Source organism: Maylandia zebra, linkage group LG15 (genome assembly GCF_041146795.1).
Source record: "Maylandia zebra isolate NMK-2024a linkage group LG15, Mzebra_GT3a, whole genome shotgun sequence".
Classification (NCBI taxonomy): domain Eukaryota; kingdom Metazoa; phylum Chordata; class Actinopteri; order Cichliformes; family Cichlidae; genus Maylandia; species Maylandia zebra.
The window spans coordinates 5,334,254-5,356,494 of record NC_135181.1 but is presented as its reverse complement, the minus strand read 5'-3'; the positions used below and the strand labels follow the sequence as shown (position 1 = coordinate 5,356,494).

Sequence of the window (22,241 nt, the reverse complement as noted above, 5' to 3'; positions counted from 1 at the left end):
TTAGAACATTAGGATGCTCATTATGTAAGCTCAAGAGACGGTTATTTGCTTTTGTGGCTGTAAGCCTGGTGTTGTCTGCATAAAGAACGAGTGTGTGTTTATGCGATTGTGTATGCAGCTGTTGCAGTAACTGTGATAGGAGCTGAAGATCATTAATTATGGGTGTTTCCCTACTTTCCTCCAGGACTGATAGTAGCCTATGCTAGAGAGATACTGGTTCAATGGAGTAAATGCCATTAGCACTTTGTTTAGCTAGTACCCTGGGGTCTTGTTTCTAAGCCTTTTTTCTTTCAAGTGGCAGCCTTGCGTGAAGCTCCCTTACACTGAGCCTATTTCTCAGACCCTTATTCCCCCCCCCCCCCCCCCCCCATGGAATTCAGCACCAGTGTGTCCAAATTGAGAAGGGAAGACAATGAAGGGCTAGGAATAGAAGGAAGGCTTCATGCGTGCGCATTTAGCACCTGTATCAGTGCACATCACCATGTGGCATTTAGACAGGCAGGACAAGTGAGAAGGAGCATTAAGCCAACAACCCGGATGAAACAAACAGCATGGCTAGTATCAGGGAGGGACGAGCGGTTAGTGCATGGCGAAGGATACACTGAGACTGAGGGAGGAGTGGCGATGTGCTCATTGAAGCCTGGGTAGAGGTAGAACTGACTCTGCTGCTGGGGCACGCTCTGCCTAGAGAGGCCCACACAGGAAGCTGCTCCTCTAACATGAAAGGCAAGCAACAGTCTGAAACTCCTCGTGATTTTTCAGCATGAATTTGTTTTTCTCCCCCTTCTTTTTCACCATTTTGTACTCCTCCTCCTAATGATACCCCGTATCCGCTCTCTAAATCATCTCATCCCAAACCTCTTCACTAATCATGTAAGTTGGAGAGGAATAAATGCTTAACAGATGCTAGTATTGTCAGGGGTTGGTTACATGCAACTGCATTTTTTACAGCTCAGTGGAAGTGAATATTTTGAAGTGGTTTACCTAAGATGACTCCTTCCTCTGCTCAGTTTAACCCCCATCGCGTATGCACCACTGTCTGTTGGTGTGTGCAGAGACCAAAAATCCTCTCACCATCTCACAAGGGTCAAACAAATGATGGAGAGAAACACCAGTGTGGTAATTACAGCTGTGAACAGACAGCTGTGGGTAGTTTAATTTGCTCATATTGCAGTTTCCGGCATTTTTATATCCCTGATTAGATTGCATTAGGAAGTTATGCGGAAAAATGAATGTGCTACATGATGAGTTCGGTTCCAAAATGAGGTACGCAGTAATTTAAATATGGGCACCCACTCTCCATATGGTCTCATGGCAGTTTTTTTTTTTTAGCTGGTATTAACATTTCGTGAAATATTATGCTTTTCTGAGTCAAAGTGTTTTCCAGAAGTGCACTGATATATCTTTTATTTCTTTTTTTTTTAAGTAATCATTTTTGTAATAAAACCCTTCTTCCATGTAATTACACTGAGTTCTAAATTAATTCTGATATCTGATGGCACGGAGGATAGGGGAGATAGTGAAAGATATTTTCCAAGATTACTAGTTCTGTGGCATACCATCAGTATTTTGCAGATGGTCATTACTGCTGCCTGTCTGATTGAAATTTGACGTATTTTATTCGGTTACTGCTTCTGCCACAGCTAACGTACAATACCTCCCCAACCTTTCTAAGTAGCTTCAGTTCAATTCAGGTGCATTTATATAGCACCCAATCACAACAACAGTTGCCTCAAGGCACTTTATACTGTAAGGTAAAGACCCTAAAATCAAAAACGAAGATAGTTCTTCCCTGAGAGAAGGTCTTTTAAGAAAATTCTGCAAGTAACTCAATCAATCACTGGCCCAAACAAAATCATACAAATTTTGTGCAATAGTACTGTTAGGCCTGTATGTGTTTTTGGCAGACTGATGAGCCTAATCACACTGAGCAAAGTAACAAAAAAGCAATAACAAAAAAAAGAGAACACAGGCGATAGATGTTGTTTATATGCTTAAAGTGGGTCATTTTACACTGTTGCTAGGTCGTTGCTAAGTAGCAGGATGGCATCATAATACATCATGCATAATTCAACATTTGTGGACTTAAATGAAATGTTGTTTTGGTGAAACAAAAATGATATGATGCTTTTATAAAGTGTTACAGTTGCATAAATGCTCAAAATACATGATTGAAGCCTGTTGCCGAGTGGTTATTTAGCGACACAATGTTGTCACAACTTCTGATATAGATAAGAACCTTTATGGGCCTACCTGTGTGCCAAGTTTGGTTGCTCACCCCTGTGACTTAGAGAGAAACAAAGTGCTACTACTGCCAGTCCCCAATAATTAATAGGCAGCTTTTAAAATGCTAAGCCAAGGGGAATGCTATAAAAGTAGTGTCACTTCTTTTTGCAATTCTTTTACCTGTCTCTAGTTATTTGTGTGCTTGGTGCAGTGTAAATGTGTGCACAAAGCTTTGGAATAGCCTTGTTATAAGTGAGACAACCTTTTAATCAATACACCATCTACTTCACTAAACTACTCATTCCTTCAGAAACGACCAGAATGCTAACACACTTTGTGCTTCCCCCCCCCCAAACAGCACCTCCTACGGTCCGCATTATACACTCGGGGCACGCCTGTAATGTTGAAGAGGAGAGGCACACCGAGAGAGTCTACACCATACGAGAAGGGGAGACCCTGGAGCTCACCTGTCTGGTGACAGGTCATCCTCGACCGCAGGTAGGAAAGTCAGCGCCTTTTCATCTGCCCTTAACCGACAGCATGGGAAAGAAAAGATAGTTGCACATGCAAATCATGGGGCAGTTTGTTAATTTGTACCATATCTCTGTATCCATCTCTCCTCTCTGCAGAAAGCTCCCTTTTAAATCTGTATTAGCATCAAAGCTGCACACCACATAAGTCTGCACTAAATCAGCTTAAAAGTTTAATCCTTTAATTATTAATGGTTTCGTTTGCTTTGTGCACCTGTATGCTGATAATTACAGCTTCCAAGTAAAATGAGATTGCAGAAAACAGCAAAAACATCTGCCAAACGAGTGAGAAACAGGCCACAGTTAAAAGACTCTGGGTCATGTGAATGCACATGGGTTCTCAACATCTGAGAGCAAGGCTTCCTCACATTCTTATTTACTGTTGTGATGTGAACTAATTAAAAAACTTTACACCTTTTTTTCTCTGATGAAAATAAGCTTATAATTAGTTTGTTTTTTTTGTGCTCACTATGTATTGTTTGTAGTATTCAAATCTAGAAACATACAATTAAAAGTTTAAAAAAGTAAGCAGATGGCAAAAATAAGGTCTCATCTGCTCTTTTAGACTAAATGTGAGCTATTATGAGCCACATAGATACATAAAACAGGTTTGCTATGAATTACTTGACCATGACATTTTGTTCTTATTAACCCAGTAGGTCACCCTAACCTTTATTGTCTTTTTATTACATGTTGCTTCTGATTTGAACAAAGACTTTTGCAGCTGATCAAACCCACATATGTGCAATAAGGCTGCTATATGTGCAATTCTTTTTCTGACAAAGTTGTATTTTCTTACTCAGTTGTATATAGCATTTGTATTCTATTTTATTCTATTGTATATATTATTCTATTTTATTCTATTTTATTGCATTCCAGTGTTTTCTAGTTTCTGCTACATAAATTTGCACTTTTGCTGCAACAAAACAAATTTCCCACCTGTGGGACTAATAAAGGTCATCTTTTATCTTATCTTATTTGCTCAATAACAAAAATTATACAGAATCTCCAGAAACTCTGGACGGCAAAACCAAAACGCATATGGTTTTTTTATGTTTCAACTGAAAAGGTGAGGCTCCTTGAATAAGACTGTTTCAGGCACACTGTTCGTCTCTTTCCGTCCCCGGGAGGGGGTCACAACTTTGCACTCATCATCTCTGTCTTTCCTCTTAATTAGAATTTTTGAAAAACAGAGCAGAGCGAGGGAGTGGGTGGGAGTGTAGCGCGAGATCAAAAGCTATGCAGGGCTGTGGCAGGAAAGGCAGGATCTCCTTTGAAACAGAGTCATTATGAGACTCATGCAGATCCCCTGGCACAGTGGGTCTCGGCTGTGTCTCTCTGGACTTTGGGATGTGTCAGCTTTGTCCCCCCTCTGGTAGTGGCATGGGACTGGGGACAGAGCACACTCATTCTGAGTGGTTTAGGAGGCTGAGGTGGTTATCTGGAATGGCAGTAGACCTAAGGCTGGTTTTGTGATGTTGCAAGAAAAACCAAAAGGTGTGTGACCTCATCGGAAACACACTTGCAAGTTAATACGGCAGTAACAGCCCATCTTTTCTTTAGAATTAAATATTAATCCTTAGAACGTGTTCTGAGCCTTTCTTTGCCCCAAAGTTCCACATTTTAATTGAGCTGAGTTTCTCTATCTTTCAAGACCAATGCAGGGGAAAATAATCAGTACTTGCAAAGGTTGTACTTTTTTGTGTCCTGTCTTGATACTTTACAAGTGTGCAAGTTCAGACAGACAACCAGTGCGAACAGTTCTTTATGTGTGTGTGAGTTTGCTTTCTGTGTCTTTTGTATGTACTTCTCTGTGATACTAGCAGATATTTTCTATACATATTTCCATGTTTAACTCTTACATGATTTACTGTATATCATATAAATGATCTTGTTTTTTATGAAACATGATGATAGGTATGATACATACAGTAAATTATTAATATATATAAAATACGTAGCTTATAACAGGTGAATAAATTGAAATTATGCATTAATACAGTTAGTTTCCCTGGCTACTATAATCTCTTGACTGGACTCTGTAATCTTGTCAACTGTCTACAGTACTTTATATTAACCAAAACATCATAACCATAGAGTATAGCAAGACATTTTTCTATAACTTGTTTTACTTTACTAAATTATATAGGGTAGGCCTGAAAGAAAGACAAAAATCACATTTTGTTTTTTTCTCAGACTTCAGAATTCATATAACATTATTTAAAAAATATTGGTAGGCACAGTTTACTTGCAAGTTAGCACTGATAAGTCAGATATGCCCTCTATATCTATACCAAGATCTCAGTTGCACAGGCCCAGGAACGGGTCAATGTCTTTAGGCCTCTGACAAATGCATATTTCCAGCAGTTGTCAGAGGCTGCTAGAAGTCAAAGGTAAAATTGATTGCTGAGAGGATGTTGCACCAAACTGCAGCTTTGGCTGCTACCAGAAACTTGCTAGCTACCAAGTGGTAGCAAAACTTAAAACGCTGACACAAAAACAGGAAACGGAGAACAGTTTCCTTCAAAGTAAAACTGATGGCTCACCGCTGCAGCCAACACATTTCAAGAGGTGCAGCTTTTCCTTTCAAGGCAAATGTTCGGCATTTCCAGTTTGCATTTTTCAAACCAGTTGGTTTCTCCGATGCTAACTTTGGGTGACCAAAGCAATCCTTCCATATAGCAGCTTGAATCAAGGATGATGATATCACATAGACTCATGGCACATCTCTAGCATAGTAAAATCCTCAATTAGTTCTGCAATAGCAAATCACAAAATTGCCTTTTTCAATGTTAATGTTCAGATTGCAGTCTCTTTCTTTGACTTTGACTGGTGCTGGGTTAATGCATACACTGAGGGGTGCTGTGCCAAGTATAGCGCCACAAAGGACCAACTGCAGAGTAAATGGGTCCGTGGTTGGCTATTTTGCCACCGTTAATTCTTCACATGTCTATCAATATGCACACTTCTTAAATTACAGAGACACCCCTATAGGCCTTCTCACTGGTGGGAGTCTCTGGATTGTGTCCAAACAGGCAGCATCCTCCTTGTAGCCGTTCTCCTTGTCAGCCCTGTGCCTATCCGCCCACCCACCTCAGAAAGAAAAACAAGGGCTTTCTAATAATAAAGTCATACATGCATCCAGCCAATACAGGCACACATACAAACACACTTGTAGCAGCAGCAAGACTTCTCTGCCTTTCCATTTAATTGTCAAATAAATATATGTTCCTGTCAGTCAACTCCACACCATATGTGTTTTTTCATTGCTGACTTGTGGGTTAGGCATTTCAAGGTGTTACCCTGGGCTGGGACTATTTGTATCTGGAGGGATCAGGGACCAATTAAATCTAATTCTGTGGGATGTATAGTACAGATGTCGCTAGAAGGATTTTCAGATCTTAGCTCTATGAGGAAAAGAATAAGACATTTCTCAACACTAAAATATGCTCTGTTGTCTCATACTGTTTCAAATACTACTTGAAACGGCCTAATATACTGGTTATAAGCAACATCTGATGCTTTGGTCATAATAACGTCTTATGTTCGGGTATATTCAACAGCTTATGATTCAGAAATTGCAAATAAGCAGTGCCCTGTTTTGCACCAAACAATGCCCCATCTAATAAACCTCTTGACTATGAGGGGAAAACCCTCGCTCAGTACAGTCACAGACATCTCAGGGTGTGATCATGAAGGTCAGCCAGCAAAATTCGCCCCCTTAGTGATGTTGCTGACTTTTCTGTCTTTAGCTACAAGTGGCTTGGCTGTCCTCCAAAGCGTGTCTTTTGTCCCGGTTCCTTTCCCTCACCCACAGCCGATCACAGCAGATGGCTGCCCCTCCCTGAGCCTGGTTCTGCCAGAGGTTTCTGCTTGTTAAAAGGGAGTTTTTCCTTCCCACTGTCGCCAAGGGGGACATAAGAGGTTGTTGATTGTTGGGGTTTTCTCTATAGTATTTTAGGATCTGTTGTTGTTGTTGTTATTTGACTCTAAATAAATACATTTAAATTGAATTGGCTGTTTAACTAAATATTTTACTAAAACTGTAATTCAAAGAGTGCACACAATTTGACATCTTCAAGTTAATGATTTATAGAAAATTTAAAAAGATAAGAATCATGAAATCTGGTGAGTCTAGAAGTCCTGAAATTTATATTTTTGCATCTTTACCAAATTTATAAAAAAGGATGACAAATATCAAATGGCTTGAAAAAATCCTCATTGATGCAGTGCCTCCTCTGCTACAGGACTAACATCTCTGTGTATTGCAGCAGTCCATTAATCATTTGCTCAAGGAAAAGAACTTAATTGGTTTTAGTTTGGTAAGAAGTCATTTATTAAGCGATATTAACAAACAGCTGGCTAAAGCTTTTAATTGCAAAGATGTGCAGTTGTTCAGTGTTTTGAAGAATGTAAAACATATTTATATGTAAATCTAATGTAAAAAATGTCCTCTGGGTTTCTATGAAACTGTACACATTTTTTTAATATTTTCTTACATTTTACAAATTATTTTTTTAGAGAATTGCACATCGATAGATGACTCAAAGCTGGAAAGAAAAATAGATTTGTTCATTCCTTTTTAAAAAACAGTGTTTCATAAGTCTTATTTGCTTCCTTAATCATATTATTTGTCTTTCTTTGACTGTTTGGGTGTTTTTGACTCTGTCAGACCACCACATAAATATAAACAGCTTTTCCTGTTCATACTTTCATGGTCACTGTTCTCCAGATCTATTCATTGTCTTTGATGCTATGAACAGACATCAAAGAGTCCCTGATGATGAAGCCATCTGCCCCCATCTCCTCTGCCCTGGCCTCCATCCATTATGTCCACAGTACTTTGTTTGAGTACCAAGCTCCAATAGCCAGCAAAACCACATCGCAAACACCTTTTTTTGTGTGTGTTTCAATTATTGGCCAGCCAGATTCGACTCACAGCACCACGGGTCAGCAAGTACAAATAAGCTGACCTCAGGCCCTAGGATATTTCGCTTTATACAGACCGCTTGGAGTATGTGATCTGTTTTGGATGCTCCCATGACAGTTAGCCTACAGTGCCAGTGTCTTTAGCAGATGGTGCTTTTTTTGAGCATGATGTAACCTTCTATTTTTCCACTGTTTGCCATACAAACTGCAGTATCAAAAGGGGAGCTGTCTGATAGCTTTCCCTTAATCTGCACCCTATCCAACCCACCTATAGTCTTAAAAGTGAATTTAATAGCACCAGTCAAGCATACACTATGCAGTTCAACAAACAAAAAGCAGATGTAGTTTCATTTTCGTGTATGTCACTGTCTTGTGCTTGTCCTCTTTGATTCAGGTTCTGACATCAAAACTGTCACTGCGATGCGTTTCATACAGTATGATCATCCAATTTTTATGAAGGCCAGTATTTTCTAATATAGACCTGCTGTGTAAGTGCACTCTCAATTTGTAGACCCCCTGCTGCTTTTTCTGATCACTTGATTGTCATGCTCAGCCACACTTGTCTGCACCACTGTGCAGCGCGGACCAATGTCACTGTCTAAAAGAAAAGATGGCTGGCAATTAGAAACTAGTCTCGAGTTCGGTAGAGGGAAACGTCACAGCAGGCAATATGGCAGATTCACCAAAGATGCGTGCTCCAGCATATGATCACTGCATAACAACAGACACTGGGTGCATTTTAATTAGCTCGTGCTGTGACATCTCAGCATGTGTGGTCTCAGACACTGCTGGGATATTCAGTTGGATATTAATCTATACAAGCTTCTGCTTTCCATGTAAGCAAATACTGTAATTCCTGCTAGGGTTGTCTGATTTAAGGAAAACAAAAAAAGCGTTATTATTGTGTTTGACTTCGCTTTGTCATGGTGCTTTCACAAAATGTGAAATAAAGCAGTTTTTTTAATCAGAAGGCACAGACAGGAATAATATTCTGCTAGAATACTGTTACTAGCTGGTACACCACGGGTAGTTTGGCACATTCCCTTCTGTATACTTGTAGGTACTTTACGAGTTTTGTTTGACATAGTCCTTGAAGAGAACAGAAAAAAAAACCCAGCTAGGCTTTCAGTGGGCTGGGAGGAACAATTATCATATTGCTCAAATCTGCCAGCGCCTCTCAGATCAAGAGTATTTGCATTGCACTGAGGAGAGTGAAGAGGGTCAAACTGTTCTCACCGGGTATACTTCAGGACGCCCCTTGTGGGCAGAGGTAAAAAAGTCAGAAGAGTGCCGGAATGAAAATAGCCTGAGGGTACAGAAGGAGTTGAAAGCTCACCAATAATGTGGTCTGCTGCAATTTCCCTTTTTTGAAAATATAAAGAGTTATTTGAATACCCACTTCTTAGTGTCACTCTAACAATGCATTTATTGATACTGCATTTTCTGAAAACTCAAAGCTCTTTACACAAAAGCCAAAGAAAATGACTGGGGGTATAAGCTGGGTGAATATTGAATTCTGCTGAGGTCGCCGTAAGCCAGCTCGCTTTGTATTTGCATGAGGGAATCCAGAGCACTGTAGTGACACAGTATTCAGAAAATCTGCTCCCATCTAATTTATGCTCATAAGTTATTTAACTTTAGCGCTTGTTGTGCTGAACTCATGATGTCCCTAACTGTTAGAACAGGGCCCCAGATTTTCCGACGGTGTGGCTTTTGCATCTATCAGCTGCTGAGTTTGGGCTTTTTCATCAAGTGCTTTCTCTCAGTGTCTCTCAATGCATTTTAAACAGGCCAAGTGGAGCCTTTTGTATGCCGGGTGCTAATTTAGAGGCTTTTATTTTTAATGGTAGTATGGCCTCTGTGTAAAGGGATGGTATATAAGCACAGTCTGACAGCAGAATCTTTTTTTCTTTTCGGGGGAAGAGGTTGTTGAAAAGAATTAGTAACTTACACACACTCTCTGTATATGAATTTTAAAGGTATCTAATTTATTTCTACCTCTCTGAAAAGTAACACCTCAAGCAAGACAGAGAATCTGAAACTGATAAGCTTCAATTTTTTGCTTCATGTCATCCTCTACCCCCAAGGTCCAAAAACGCCTCTGAAATAGGTTAACATTATCAGGTTTTGGGCCACCCACCCTTCCCTTTCCTTTCTCGTATCTGTTTGGAAAATGACCAAACTTCATACTGTCGTAACCTTGGGATGGAGTCGTCATGGTTAAAACCCTACAGCTAGAGCAGCGCTGCAGCAATCTCTGTGATAGCACCCAATCCCTATCCCTGCATGCAATGATATCCCTGTTCCATCTGATGCTATCGCTGCAAAATGGGATGTTATCAGTATCCAAGATGATGCTATCACCATACAGTGTGGAGATATTGGATTCTAATTCATAGCCTCCCCTGCCTAGACAGAGATATGTAAGGCTCTGCAGGCAAAGCCAGTCCATCTGTAGCTTACTTAGGATGAGGGATTGAATGGCGCTTTATGCTTCACGGTTCTGGTTGTGTGGCCCCCGGGCCAGAGTTGTCACAGTACCTGTTCATGCTGTATGCTTTAATGAGGACAGGAGAGAGAGATGATGGAGAGTCAATTACAACCTCATGTTGGAGAGTAACACTATTTCACCTTTCATTACACCTCAATGCCATGGGCTAACTGGGTCTCATCAGTTCGTGAAAGGTACTCATGCTGAGAAGGCCATGCTGAGGTCAGTCTTGTGTGGAACAGAGGAAAGTGAGTTAGATGAAGATTTTAGGTACCAAATCAACACTGTGCGCTTCACAAAAGAACCTTTCAGCTGCTTCGAGAAGGAATGTTCCCGCATAAAATGAATGCAGGATCATGTGAAAAACAGAGTGGCAAACATGCAGGTCATCATAGCTGTCCGGAGAATTTGATTTACATCATCTGCAGGGAGAGCAAGGGCAGCAGATACAGACAGACCTTCATTTCTATTTTCTATTTTACTTATTTTTATAGATGTTGTTTGGTAATTTGTTTTTAAATATTATATATTATGTCTACTGCACAGACCACATTGATTAGATTTGAAGATCAATATTGCTCAGATATTCAATTCAATTTTATTTATATGGCACCAAATCACAACAAAGGTCGCCTCAAGGCGCTTAAAATCTATTCTATTCATCTATCTATTCATAAAACATGGATTCGGACAGTGGAGGGATTATGCTTAGTTTAGCACTAAACATATACACTGGGGAAAAAGCTACATGTATAGGTGGGCTCTGTGGATTAGTGACAAAAATTGTTTATGGATACCTCTAAATATCACTTCTTAACACAGTATTATTTGTTTGATTTGTGCACAAGTATGTTACATTGTAAATGATGCAGACTACAGTCACTTGTTGCAGTTTACAGTTTTTTTCTTGCAGTCTCACAACAACAAGGCTATGAAGTCTTTAACCTGCCCCTGATCATAGTTGTTGATGTTTGCCATCTTCCTAAAACGATTCACTGCATTCTTTAACAGATTTAGTGAATCATTTCAACAGATTTTTCTTTCCCATCCAGTTTATGGTTTCTTTTTCCTTTTGCTGTTAATCTTTTGGCAATGAAATGCCACTGTGAATGTTTCACATCAAAAGCCTTATTGTAGCTCTATTTTCCAGTAGCCGCTTCACAGGGAAAAAATTGAGGAAGTGTTGAGTTCCTCTATTGTGATCAAAAGCTTTATTGTGATCAAAAGAAAACGGAATAAAAACAGTAATTTTGTTCCAATCAGAATAAAATTTTTCTTTAAATGAACGTTTTCTTGAGATTGCAACAGCTTCAGAGTTTTTACCAAGTCTGTTTTACCTGCCCTTTTTTGTTTATGTTGGCTGTGGTATTTATTCTATACTTACACTGTATATTAGCTTCTTAACTGAGTCTGTTCTGTGTCTCTTCTGTCAAGTCGTTGAAACGCGTAGTAATTTTCACTGTTTCTTCTTTGTAGATACGGTGGACAAAGACAGCTGGTAGTGTGTCAGATCGTTTCCAGGACTCCAGCGTCTTCAACGAAACGTTGCACATCGCAAAGATCCAGAGGACCCAGGGAGGCCGCTACTACTGCAAGGCTGAGAACGGCCTTGGATCTCCTGCCATCAAGTCCATTAGGGTGGACGTCTACTGTAAGTGTGATGAATTTGAGTCAGCACAGACCATTTTCATTTTCCAACATTGCCCAAAAACAATTGCCCATTGTTGCTTTACAGTAATAAGGTTGTGGTTGTTTTGTTCACGGACTTTGTATTTTTTCTTGTGAGTTTAGCCTCTTTCTGTGTGTGTGTTTTTGTGTGTGGTTGTTATTATGTTTTTCTTCCTGGTTTCAAAGAAGTCCAAGTGCGGCAGACTGCAAATGGTAAATTGCCCAGAGGTGTGACTATCAGAGACTGTATCTGTGTTACCTTGCTAAGGATTGACCAATAGACCCTTATTCTTCCATCTACACTGAACAAAAATATAAACGCAACACTTTTGTTTTTGCTCCCATTCCCCATGGGATGGACGTAGAGACCTAAAATTCATTCCAGATACACAATATAACCATCCCTCCCAAACAGTGGTCACAAATCAGTCCAAATGTGTGGTAGTGGGCACATCTGCTATATTGAGATAATCCATCCCACCTCACAGGTGTGCCACATCAGGATGCTGATCTGACATCATGAGTAGTGCACAGGTGTACCTCAGACTGCCCACAACAAAAGGCCACCCTGGAATGTGCAGTTTTTTGCGCTATTGGGGGTCTGAGGACCCAGAACCGGTCAGTATCTGGTGTGACCACCATTTGCCTCATGCAGTGCAACACATCGTCGCATGGAGTCTATCAGATTGTCAATTGTGGCCTGTGGAATGTTGGTCCACTCCACTTCAATGGCTGTGCGAGGTTGTTGGATATTCGTGGGAACTGGTACATGCTGTCGTATACGCCGGTCAAGCACATCCCGAACATGCTCAATGGGTGACATGTCCGGTGAGTATGCTGGCCATGCAAGAACTGGGACATTCTCAGCTGCCATCTGCCCTGAACAATGTGAACCATGATTCATCCGTGAAGCGCACACCTCTCCAACGTGCCAGACGCCATCGAATGTGAGCATTTGCCCACACAAGTCTGTTACGGCGACGAGCTGGAGTCAGGTCAAGACCCCGATGAGGACGACGGGCATGCAGTTGAGCGTCCCTGAGACGGTTTCTGACAGTTTGTGCAGAAATTGTTTGGTTGTGCAAACCAATTGTTCCAGCAGCTGTCTGGGTGGCTGGTCTCAGACGATCTTGGAGGTGAACCTGCTGGATGTGGAGGTCCTGGGCTGGTGTGGTTACACGAGGTCTGCGGTTGTGAGGCCGGTTGGATGTGCTGCCATATTCTCTGAAACGCTTGTGGAGACGGCTTATGGTTGAGAAATGAACATTCAATGCACGGGCGACAGATCTGGTTGACATTCCTGCTGTCAGCATGCCAATTGCACGCTCCCTCATTGCTTGTGGCATCTGTGGCATTTTGCTGTGAGACAAAACTGCACATTCCAGGGTGGCCTTTTATTGTGGGCAGTCTGAGGTACACCTGTGCACTACTCATGATGTCAGATCAGCATCCTGATGTGGCACACCTGTGAGGTGGGATGGATTATCTCAATATAGCAGATGTGCCCACTACCACACATTTGGACTGATTTGTGACCACTGTTTGGGAGGGATGGTTATATTGTGTATCTGGAATGAATTTTAGGTCTCTATGTCCATCCCATGGGGAATGGGAGCAAAAACAAAAGTGTTGCGTTTATATTTTTGTTCAGTGTAATTCTATTTTGGCAAGATTCCAGACAGCCATGACCCTGAAAATGTTTCTGTTCACAGTCCTGATTTTGCAGCAATGCCAGCCTCGTAGTGGTGTAGTAAAACATACAACTAAAGAACCTTTTGCTTGCCTGGAACAGCATATATGTATGCTTTAGAATTGAATCAGTTTATTATCCTGCAAAGAAATTAGAATGTAAAATGAAAGGCAAAATGTTAACACAGACAGCTGGTGAACAGATGAAACGATACAAAGATGCATAGCCCAAAAATAGCAATGTTCCATATTTCTGTTGTGAATAAAAAGTAGTTATTATGATGTAGTGCATAAGAACAGAACTTCTTCTTCCTCTCCTGAGAATGTTACTTAGATGTAAAGTCAGTCATTGTACATGCAGATTCTTTATTTTAAAAGCAGCTGCATGACAAATGCGAAAAGTTCATTAGCATTCATTAAGCAAACATAACAAACTTAACTTTATTGCTTTTATTGATTTGTCAGTGATTATCCTATTTCACTTCATGATGAGGAATAGCAGTCACTGCCCTCCATCAGACACCCTCCAGCCTACTTATTTGTGCAAAGATAGCCAAATCTGGACTTAATGTTCAATAAGAAATCTGTAGTCATGCCATAATTAAGAGCTTGTCTTACTGTTTGAGCTTCATGAAATTCTACTGAGATACATTTAAAATGACTTGCTTAGTGCCTTTGAAAGATCTCCAAGCTGCCTCACTGATTTCAGCAGCTCTCAGTCCCTTCCTGCAAGGGACTGCAAGCCAGACTGCAAGGAAAAAAATGTTGTATCTTTGAAAATAAATGACCCCAGTGTCCTTAATTTATTTCCAAATATCATTTTCAATCACAGAGGAAAGAAAAAGTTAGTGATGCTCTTGATTAGTTTCCAGCAACACCATAATTCCAGGCACTTTTTCACAAGTTAGGATTTATACTCCTGCAGTTCCCTGCATTGATGCCAGTGATTTGAGGCAGTATATTTACAGTAAAAATTCTTTTTTTTATGTGTCAACATTATACGAGTGCTTGATTTAATTTGCGTTAGCAGGGAACATTTCATTGAAAATGACTTCATAGCTACTTGATTATGTCTTTTTTGTGCTGTGCTTTACAGAGTAGCCTTCTTGTAGTCTGCCTCATGACTTTAGAAAAGCTCAGGCTGGCATGCACTGGTAAAACATTGGGATGTTAACAATGCATACATTTGCCATAGTTCGGTTAGTAAAACAGTTTGAAAATCATTTGTGATAAATAATCCTGTCCAAGTTTGTTTATAACATTGGAACTGACTTTTATTGTGAAGTACAAAGTAATTGGCATTTCTAAGCACTCAGTCTCAAGGACACATAATGCCCTTCATTGCAGTTTGTTGTTCCATACAGTGCAGAAAACCTCTTATCCCCTAAAAAACAAAACAAAACAAAACCCTAGCACAGTAGCAACAAGAGTCACCCAAGAAGGAAAATCCTAACTTGTCTACAAATGCTCACCACTTACTCCCCATTCTGTTGTGATTGTTGAATAAGTGTAATACATGTCAGAATGAGAGCATGATAGCCTTCAAAGTAAGAGTTGTGCATTATCGCTACAACCAACGCAGCCAAGTCAAACGATGCAGCTTTTACTTTGAAGGCAAATCCTCTCTTTTAACAGTTTTGCTACCACTTGGCAAGCAGTTTGCGGGTGATTGCAGACATATCAAGTCGATGTCTTCCATGCAAACTACTGGCAACAGCAGCAACCTACTAGCTACCAAAGCAATCACAAGGAGGTTTGTGGTGCAGCACTGTATACCTATTTGCAGCCAATTCCATGCTAGCAACTCCTGTCAACCTACCTACAGCAACCAACTTGCCAACCAATTGCAGAATACACACTTTTCCCTAGTAACCAGTGTTTCCCAGGGTGGTCACTGACTGGTCTGTAGGTCTGCATGAACGAGGCTGTTGGAATCAGTTTCACAGTGACTGCCAGAAACAAGCATCAAACACTCACAACCAGTTGAGGAATACACTCTAGGACAGTCTTTCATGTCCCAAATGGAGCCAAATGTTCCTCAATGCTATTGGTATTAAATAGTGTCTCATAATTTTCTGTTGATTAACAGTTACCCTCAGAAAACAATGTTAATGATGAATATACATTTTTATGGTAATACCGCGTGTCTAAAACAGTTTCACTGATGCTCTCCATTTAGCGTGCATGCTCTGAGGCCCCAAATCCACAAAAAGTGTTGCTCATTTTTCAACTTATGAAAGAAGCATAATTTCTTCGAAGTATGCATGACTGAACAATGAATAAATGAGGCACCATCTTGTGTGATCCAGTTCCCCTTTACATACCCTCTCTTTCTCTCTCCCTCTCTGTGCTTTCTTCTCATGTCCCCCACATAAATACAGAGTACATTGTTAACTTGCTCTCCTTTTCACTCTTCTTTCATGTCTCTGTCTTATTCCCTTTCAGCATGTGGGCTACATTCTTGTACTTGTTTATTTGGACTGACACTGGCAAAAGTTGTGGAATTGAAACTTGTTTAGAAAGCTTGTGGAAGGGCTTAGTGGTGCAGGAGGATGGGGCTGAATGCATCTCAGCTGCTGACAGTTAGAACCGTGTTCCTTCTGTGTACTATTTCACCTTGGCTGCACCAAAGAGGTGCAGGATAAGACGTGGAAATGAAGCCCGAGACAGACTGGAGACACAACCTTAGCATAATAGAAAGGCATGGCTTCTCATCCAGCTTCATCATACGGTATTTTGCAGCCTTAGTTCTCTTGCTGTTGAAAGCAAACTGATGATTGTCATTGGTGAATGATAGCGATGTAAATGAAACAAGCTGGCTACTGTGAATAAGTATGCATAGTTTAATATATAGACAATGTCCATTGGTTACAGTAATTTGGTAATTTATACAACACACACACTCACACGGAATATTCCATGCATATTTTAGATCATGGCATTTGTTTGCTGTCCTTGTAATCTCCTTGCATCTGGCCTTGTAACACAGCATGTTTGTATTTCACAAGAAATGTGTTATGTTGCGCATCCAGTAAAAGCACATCATTTCTACAGAGCCACGTTATAGCTGTCCCCTGGGGGTGAATTTAATTTGTTGCCCTCTGCAGTACACGCTGCTTTTAGTGGTTTGCAGCTACAATTTCTGATTAGTATTAAAATAGATATTGTGGCTCCTGACCTCACAACAATAAAGCCATGAATTATATTTGCTTTCTGTTTCAGCTGCATCTTACATGTCTGTCTTCATACTCGTTTGTTTACATCTGACAAATAACACCAGCAATAATGGACTATATCACTTCTGTTGTAAAGGAAAGATAGTATTCATGACGAGACACGGGCCCCAGCATGGTTTACAATGAGAGGCTTAAAACCTGAATGATCTTTCTGCAGCTGATTCCTTTTTACTCTTTTCTTCTGAGTCTATTTATTTAGCTTCTGCTGGTTGGAATCAAGGGTCCTGTTTTCAATTTTCAAAAGAAGCACTCGAAATCTTATATTATATGTGTATCTTTATTAGATCAGTGAGCATGCTTCCCTCCTCTGTACACACAGCCTCACCCTGTTGTGCTTTCTTTCAATAAATTTCGATTTAAACAAAAACATTAAATGTAGATTCATGAAACAGATACATGAAAATAAAATGACAGAGAAACGCAAAAGTTCTCGTTAGAGTTTTCTGTGAACAGCGGACAATATGAGGAAGGGATAATTAATGGTAATAACTGCCCTCTCCAGCTGGGAGGAGCTGATATTAGCTATATACCCAGCTCAAAGCTAATGTATTTACAAGGCTCAGAAGTCCATCTAAGCACATTTTATACCTGCTGACACCTCAGTTGTGTTTGTCCACAGTTGGGTCTATGGGGAAGGTCCTCTGCAAAGTTAATAAAGAACCTTGCCCAACTCCTACACTGATCGATTTTAAGCTTAAGATGCTCACTTCTTTTTCCTGAAGGGGAGTCTTTTCAGTGTTCTCATTTAATTTCAGCTGCATTAATTTTGCTGCAGCATCTAATGTTTCATTGAGTGACTGATCGAGGAGAGCTTAAGAGTTCTTCAGGGGCAGCTTATTGCAGGCTCAGGGAGTTCATTGACCATCACCAGCACAATATATCTAAACGAGATTTGGCCAGAAGGCGAGCTGAGGAAAAATGTACATTGAAGAGGCTGCTCAAAAAACAAACTGTGAGAAAGAACTTTTGGAGTCTGGTCTATTCCTTTTCATGGTAGTTGGTCAATAAATGTATGCTCCTTTTCCCAAAGTGCCAATGGGAAATCTAAAAGTCTTTAGAGACCCATTTGTTTAGGTTTTCTGGTTTAATAACCGATATCAAGGCCAAAATTTCAGTGTTTTCCCAGCAATTATTGTTTACAAATGTGTATTACAAAAAGAAAAGAAAAATGTATCTCAGCATCAGACAGTATGGTTTAGGCAATTGCAATCCTTTTGCAGTGTTTATTTACATGCTACCAAAGTCTATTCAAATGTGATTGGTCAATAGAAATCAGGGCACAGAAGCCAGAAAGCTTACAATACAAAATATATTTTCCCTTGCCTAGATGCTATGTCTTCCACTGTGAAGATTTGCAGCTTGCTTGTGCCTTTTACATAATTTAAGTCTAGTCTTGGCTAAATCAGGTTATCTGAAGGCATCACTTTGGTCTCACTTTGATCACTGTGGAGCAGTTGATACATTGGTTATATCTGGAATAAAAAGTAATATAATTCTAAAAATTATTAATATGCAAATCAGAAAACAGTCATTGTCAGATTTACCTCACAGTCATTTAAAATGAATCCAACAAATGATCAAATGTAAAACAAATGACTAGTCTTTAGATCTCCTCCATCTAGGTCAGCTTTTCCTGAAATATGCCATTTCCTGATTTTGTGTTGCTGGTCTTTTATTCTTTTATGTAAACTGACAGCCTTCTATGTCTTGCTGCACTCTGTTTCTGTTACTAACATGCTAAATTTGGCCAAGGCAGCTTCTAGAGACAATAGCCAAATGTGGCCACGAGATAGCAGTAATTTACAGAAAGGATGCAAACATGCAACAAAATGCACGGAGAGCTTTACGGAGAGAGATTGCTAAAAGGTTTATGTTTTAATTAACACATGTTTTTAAATTTCCCTGAGCAAGCACTGCTAGCCTTGCTTGCCCTGGCAAAATGTATTGCTCTAAACAATTTTAAACAAGCGTTGAATAAATTGAGCATATAAAAATGCAATACAGAGAAGGGAAAGAATTCCAGAGTTTACAAGAAAGAAGTATTTTGCACTGCCTAAGTATGTTGTGCAAATGATTTTGATGTTGTCAGACAACACCTGTTTTCTGTGCAAACACTGGGCTGTAGATGTCATTGCACTGAAACGTCCACTTGCAGCTTCACTTTTCCCGGTATTCATTCAAAAGGATTAGAAAGAGACAATAGCCTGCTTTCTCTGTGTTATCTTTGGAAGGACTTATGCAGCCCTCACTCTACAGCACTGATGCAGAAGCCAACGAATTTTAATAAGGACACTGTGTGTGTGTGTGTGTGTGTGTGTGTGTGTGTGTGTGTGTGTGTGTGTGTCGCCATGGACTTGGAGTTAATACTGAGCTTGAATAATTTTCGACATGTGAGAAGCACTAAGTATGCACCCATGTCTTTGTGTGACATGGTCTCATGTGTGAGAGGAAACAAAAATTGATGCTTCCTATTGGGTTCAAGCACACACTTATGCATGAACACACTCTTCACCAGTGAGGTCCTGACTCACAAACATGTCAAAAGGCTTAACTTGTCTTGGCATAGGCCTCCTCAGCTGTGCAACACTTTGCAGCAGCATGCAGGGTGGGCTCACTTGGTGAAATGTGTCTGCTTGATGTTTGCTTTTCCTCGATGGAGTTCATGAAGGAGCTCAGAGACCAAACAGCAGCTGATGGTGTTTGTTTTGTGGACGTGCTGGCTTTTCTTTATCCAGTTTGGTCAGTAAAACTGGCATGTGCTATTTCATTGGGTGTCTTATTCAGGCTGCCTTGCTGAAAGGTGTAAATGTGTATGTAGAGCAAGAGCATGAAAAGGCATTCTGGAGAAAAAGTTAACTCAGAAAAACAGACTACGGTGATAAAACCTGAGTTTTGAGTGATGCTTATGCACTTCCTATTAACTCCTATATCCTTTCATTACCCATGTTTGCCCTCTCTGCTTGCATTTATATACTCAGGAGAGGCTCCTCTAAAGTGACTAGGTAATTTATTTGGGTATGGGCAGAGGGAAGTGTGTGGGATGGTGATCTCAGGGGAGCCTATGGATTAATGGGTTCAGCTGGATGCAGTAGGTGCTGGAGGCAGGTTCAATAGGTTGAGTTATAACCCAGATTGAAAGAACTGACAATTGTTAAGTGTTGGACCCTCTTCTCATTACATTAAAACATTACATTGACTGTTTACTGATAAAAACAAATGATCTACATATCCTTTTTATCATCTCTGGAGAACATCCAGGAAATGGGTGAAAGCATCTCTGGCTGACTTTTGAATGTTTCTAACCTTGCGTGCAAGTATCAAACAGAAAGTCGGGGTTTTTACAAGAAAATGGTCTATAAAGACATGGGAATGAAACACTGTCCTCATATTGCAGTGTTTAACCAAGGTGCACATAGATGGATAGATGGATAGATAGATGGATAGATGTAAGGGGCAAATAGCTTTTCAGGATGTCCTAAAACAGCTTCATTCCCCAAGTTCCAAATCTATTAAAAAACAAAGTGTCCATAAAGACAGCATAAAATGCAATTAAGTATATAACTGGTTAGATTAATGAAGCTTTTCCTGCCTCTGATAGTAATCCAAGTGCTAAAACACAGAGCAGTGGTTGCGTGGTCGCTTACAGCCATTTGCATGTATCTTTCCTCTGAGATTTGTTGTTTTTGTTGTTGTTGTATTAATTAATATCAATATCAGCCAAAAGTGGGAGGGTTGCTTGACACACATGGCACCAATAAGTTTTGTGGTTGTTCATGATTATTAATTGTCTCCATTATTGAGACAGGATGAGTAAAGGATAGCAAATGGCTATTATGGATAGCTCATCTGTCACACAGATAGTCATAGAGTCATAGAACCTATAGCATATCCTTTGTATACCATATGTACCTTTTACATGTGGTTTACATAGTACCTGTTCCTGCTTCCATGTAAGCTGTCGTTATTGGATATGTTGCTAAACAGTACGCAAACGCTGTAATGTTTAAAATATATGGAAACATAGGAAAATGCAGTAGGAATTTAGGATATTGTAGTTAAGATAAGTCATCATTAGATAGTGACTATTTTTATTGTTTCCAAAATTAAAAATTTAAAAGAAAAGATACAGTCAGTTAAAAACAATCAGCATATTTGTGGTGATGAATACTAATTAGTAGAGGCACATCATCTAAAATCAGTACTTACTTCACGGTGCAGATTTACAGGAGCCAGCTTCAATATTATTCATTAATCCATAGAAAAAGTCTATGGCATCACCCTCTCTGTGGATTGTGCTTATTATATGGCATGACCCTGAATTTTATTTGTTTTTTTGTTCTTGGAGATACAGACATACACAAAACAGACACAATACACAAATTATACAAACTATACACAAAATATAGTCAGTTATATTAAATTTTGAACATACTGAGTCCATGGCCAGTGTCTGACATGACAGTGGTAATAAACCCCTAAATTGAATTTCCATCATCCCTTTGAAACTAAAAGCAAAGTTACGTACGAGAAATGGCTGATGAGCTCCATCTTAGTCCTTCTATGTGACATGATCTATGAGCCTATGATATGAGGTGATGTGGATACATATGTACCTGTATAGTTTTCTGAAAAGATCCCATAATGTATGTACATCAAGATATATGTGCAGTGCCTTTAAAGTGCTTCTGGATGTAAATGACCTGGTGTGATGAATAGCACGATACAGCCGCAGTGAGTTATCTGAGCCTTGTTTGAATCAGGACAGAATGAATCAACACATTATGTGTACATTATGTAAATGTTTGCTGGTTTGGTTAATGGAGGTAAAGCCAGTTCATGACTGCCCATTACTCTTTCAAGGACTCGCTCTAGGGAGGGGCCCTTAATCAGAGTAGTGAAGTCAACCTCATCTCTTGGCTTTGTTTTTCTCGCCATCAGGAGCTTAAAACATACTGCAGTGTGTTTGTGTTGTGTATGCTAATGTGATTATCCCTTGTAGAATTTCATTCTGATCTGCTTTTTGTTTTTTAACATCTCTCTGGGTGAGGAGAAGGCAACAGATGACAGCTAGCTGTTTATCTTACAGCCATCGTTTATGGAAACATTAAAAAAACAAAACAGTTAAAAGACCTAAATATAAAGTTAAAAAATCAACATGATAATTATGTTACCTTGGATTCATTTTTTTGAGTCAATAGAACTCTTTTTTTATTCATCCTGTGAATAACGTAATGTTGTCTGCAGGGACGGACATTGTTATTTGTCATTAAGGCAGTAAAAGATCAATCTGAAATGTAAAAAAAACCAAAAAAAACTAACGACTATGTGCTTCCGAAAGGATTTGACTTCACAAGATGCTCATTTCTGAATGCTTTTGGATTTGATACTCCTACCATAGGGATGGGTATCGAAAACCGGTTCTTGTTGAGAACCGGTTCCCACTGTTTCAATTCCCTGGAATTGTTTGCCATT

The 22,241-nt window shown here is 39.8% G+C and overlaps 1 protein-coding gene across 1 annotated transcript in view; it reads left to right on the top strand.

Annotated features, from left to right (window-relative positions):
• Positions 1-22,241, top strand: part of LOC101476673 (MAM domain-containing glycosylphosphatidylinositol anchor protein 2) — a 243,514-nt gene that overhangs the window by 116,530 nt on the left and 104,743 nt on the right. Inside the window, exons 3-4 of the mRNA XM_004542097.4 lie at positions 2,585-2,724; positions 11,653-11,827. Of these exons, the coding sequence (XP_004542154.1) occupies positions 2,585-2,724; positions 11,653-11,827 (315 nt within the window). The remainder of the gene's footprint in view (positions 1-2,584; positions 2,725-11,652; positions 11,828-22,241) is intronic.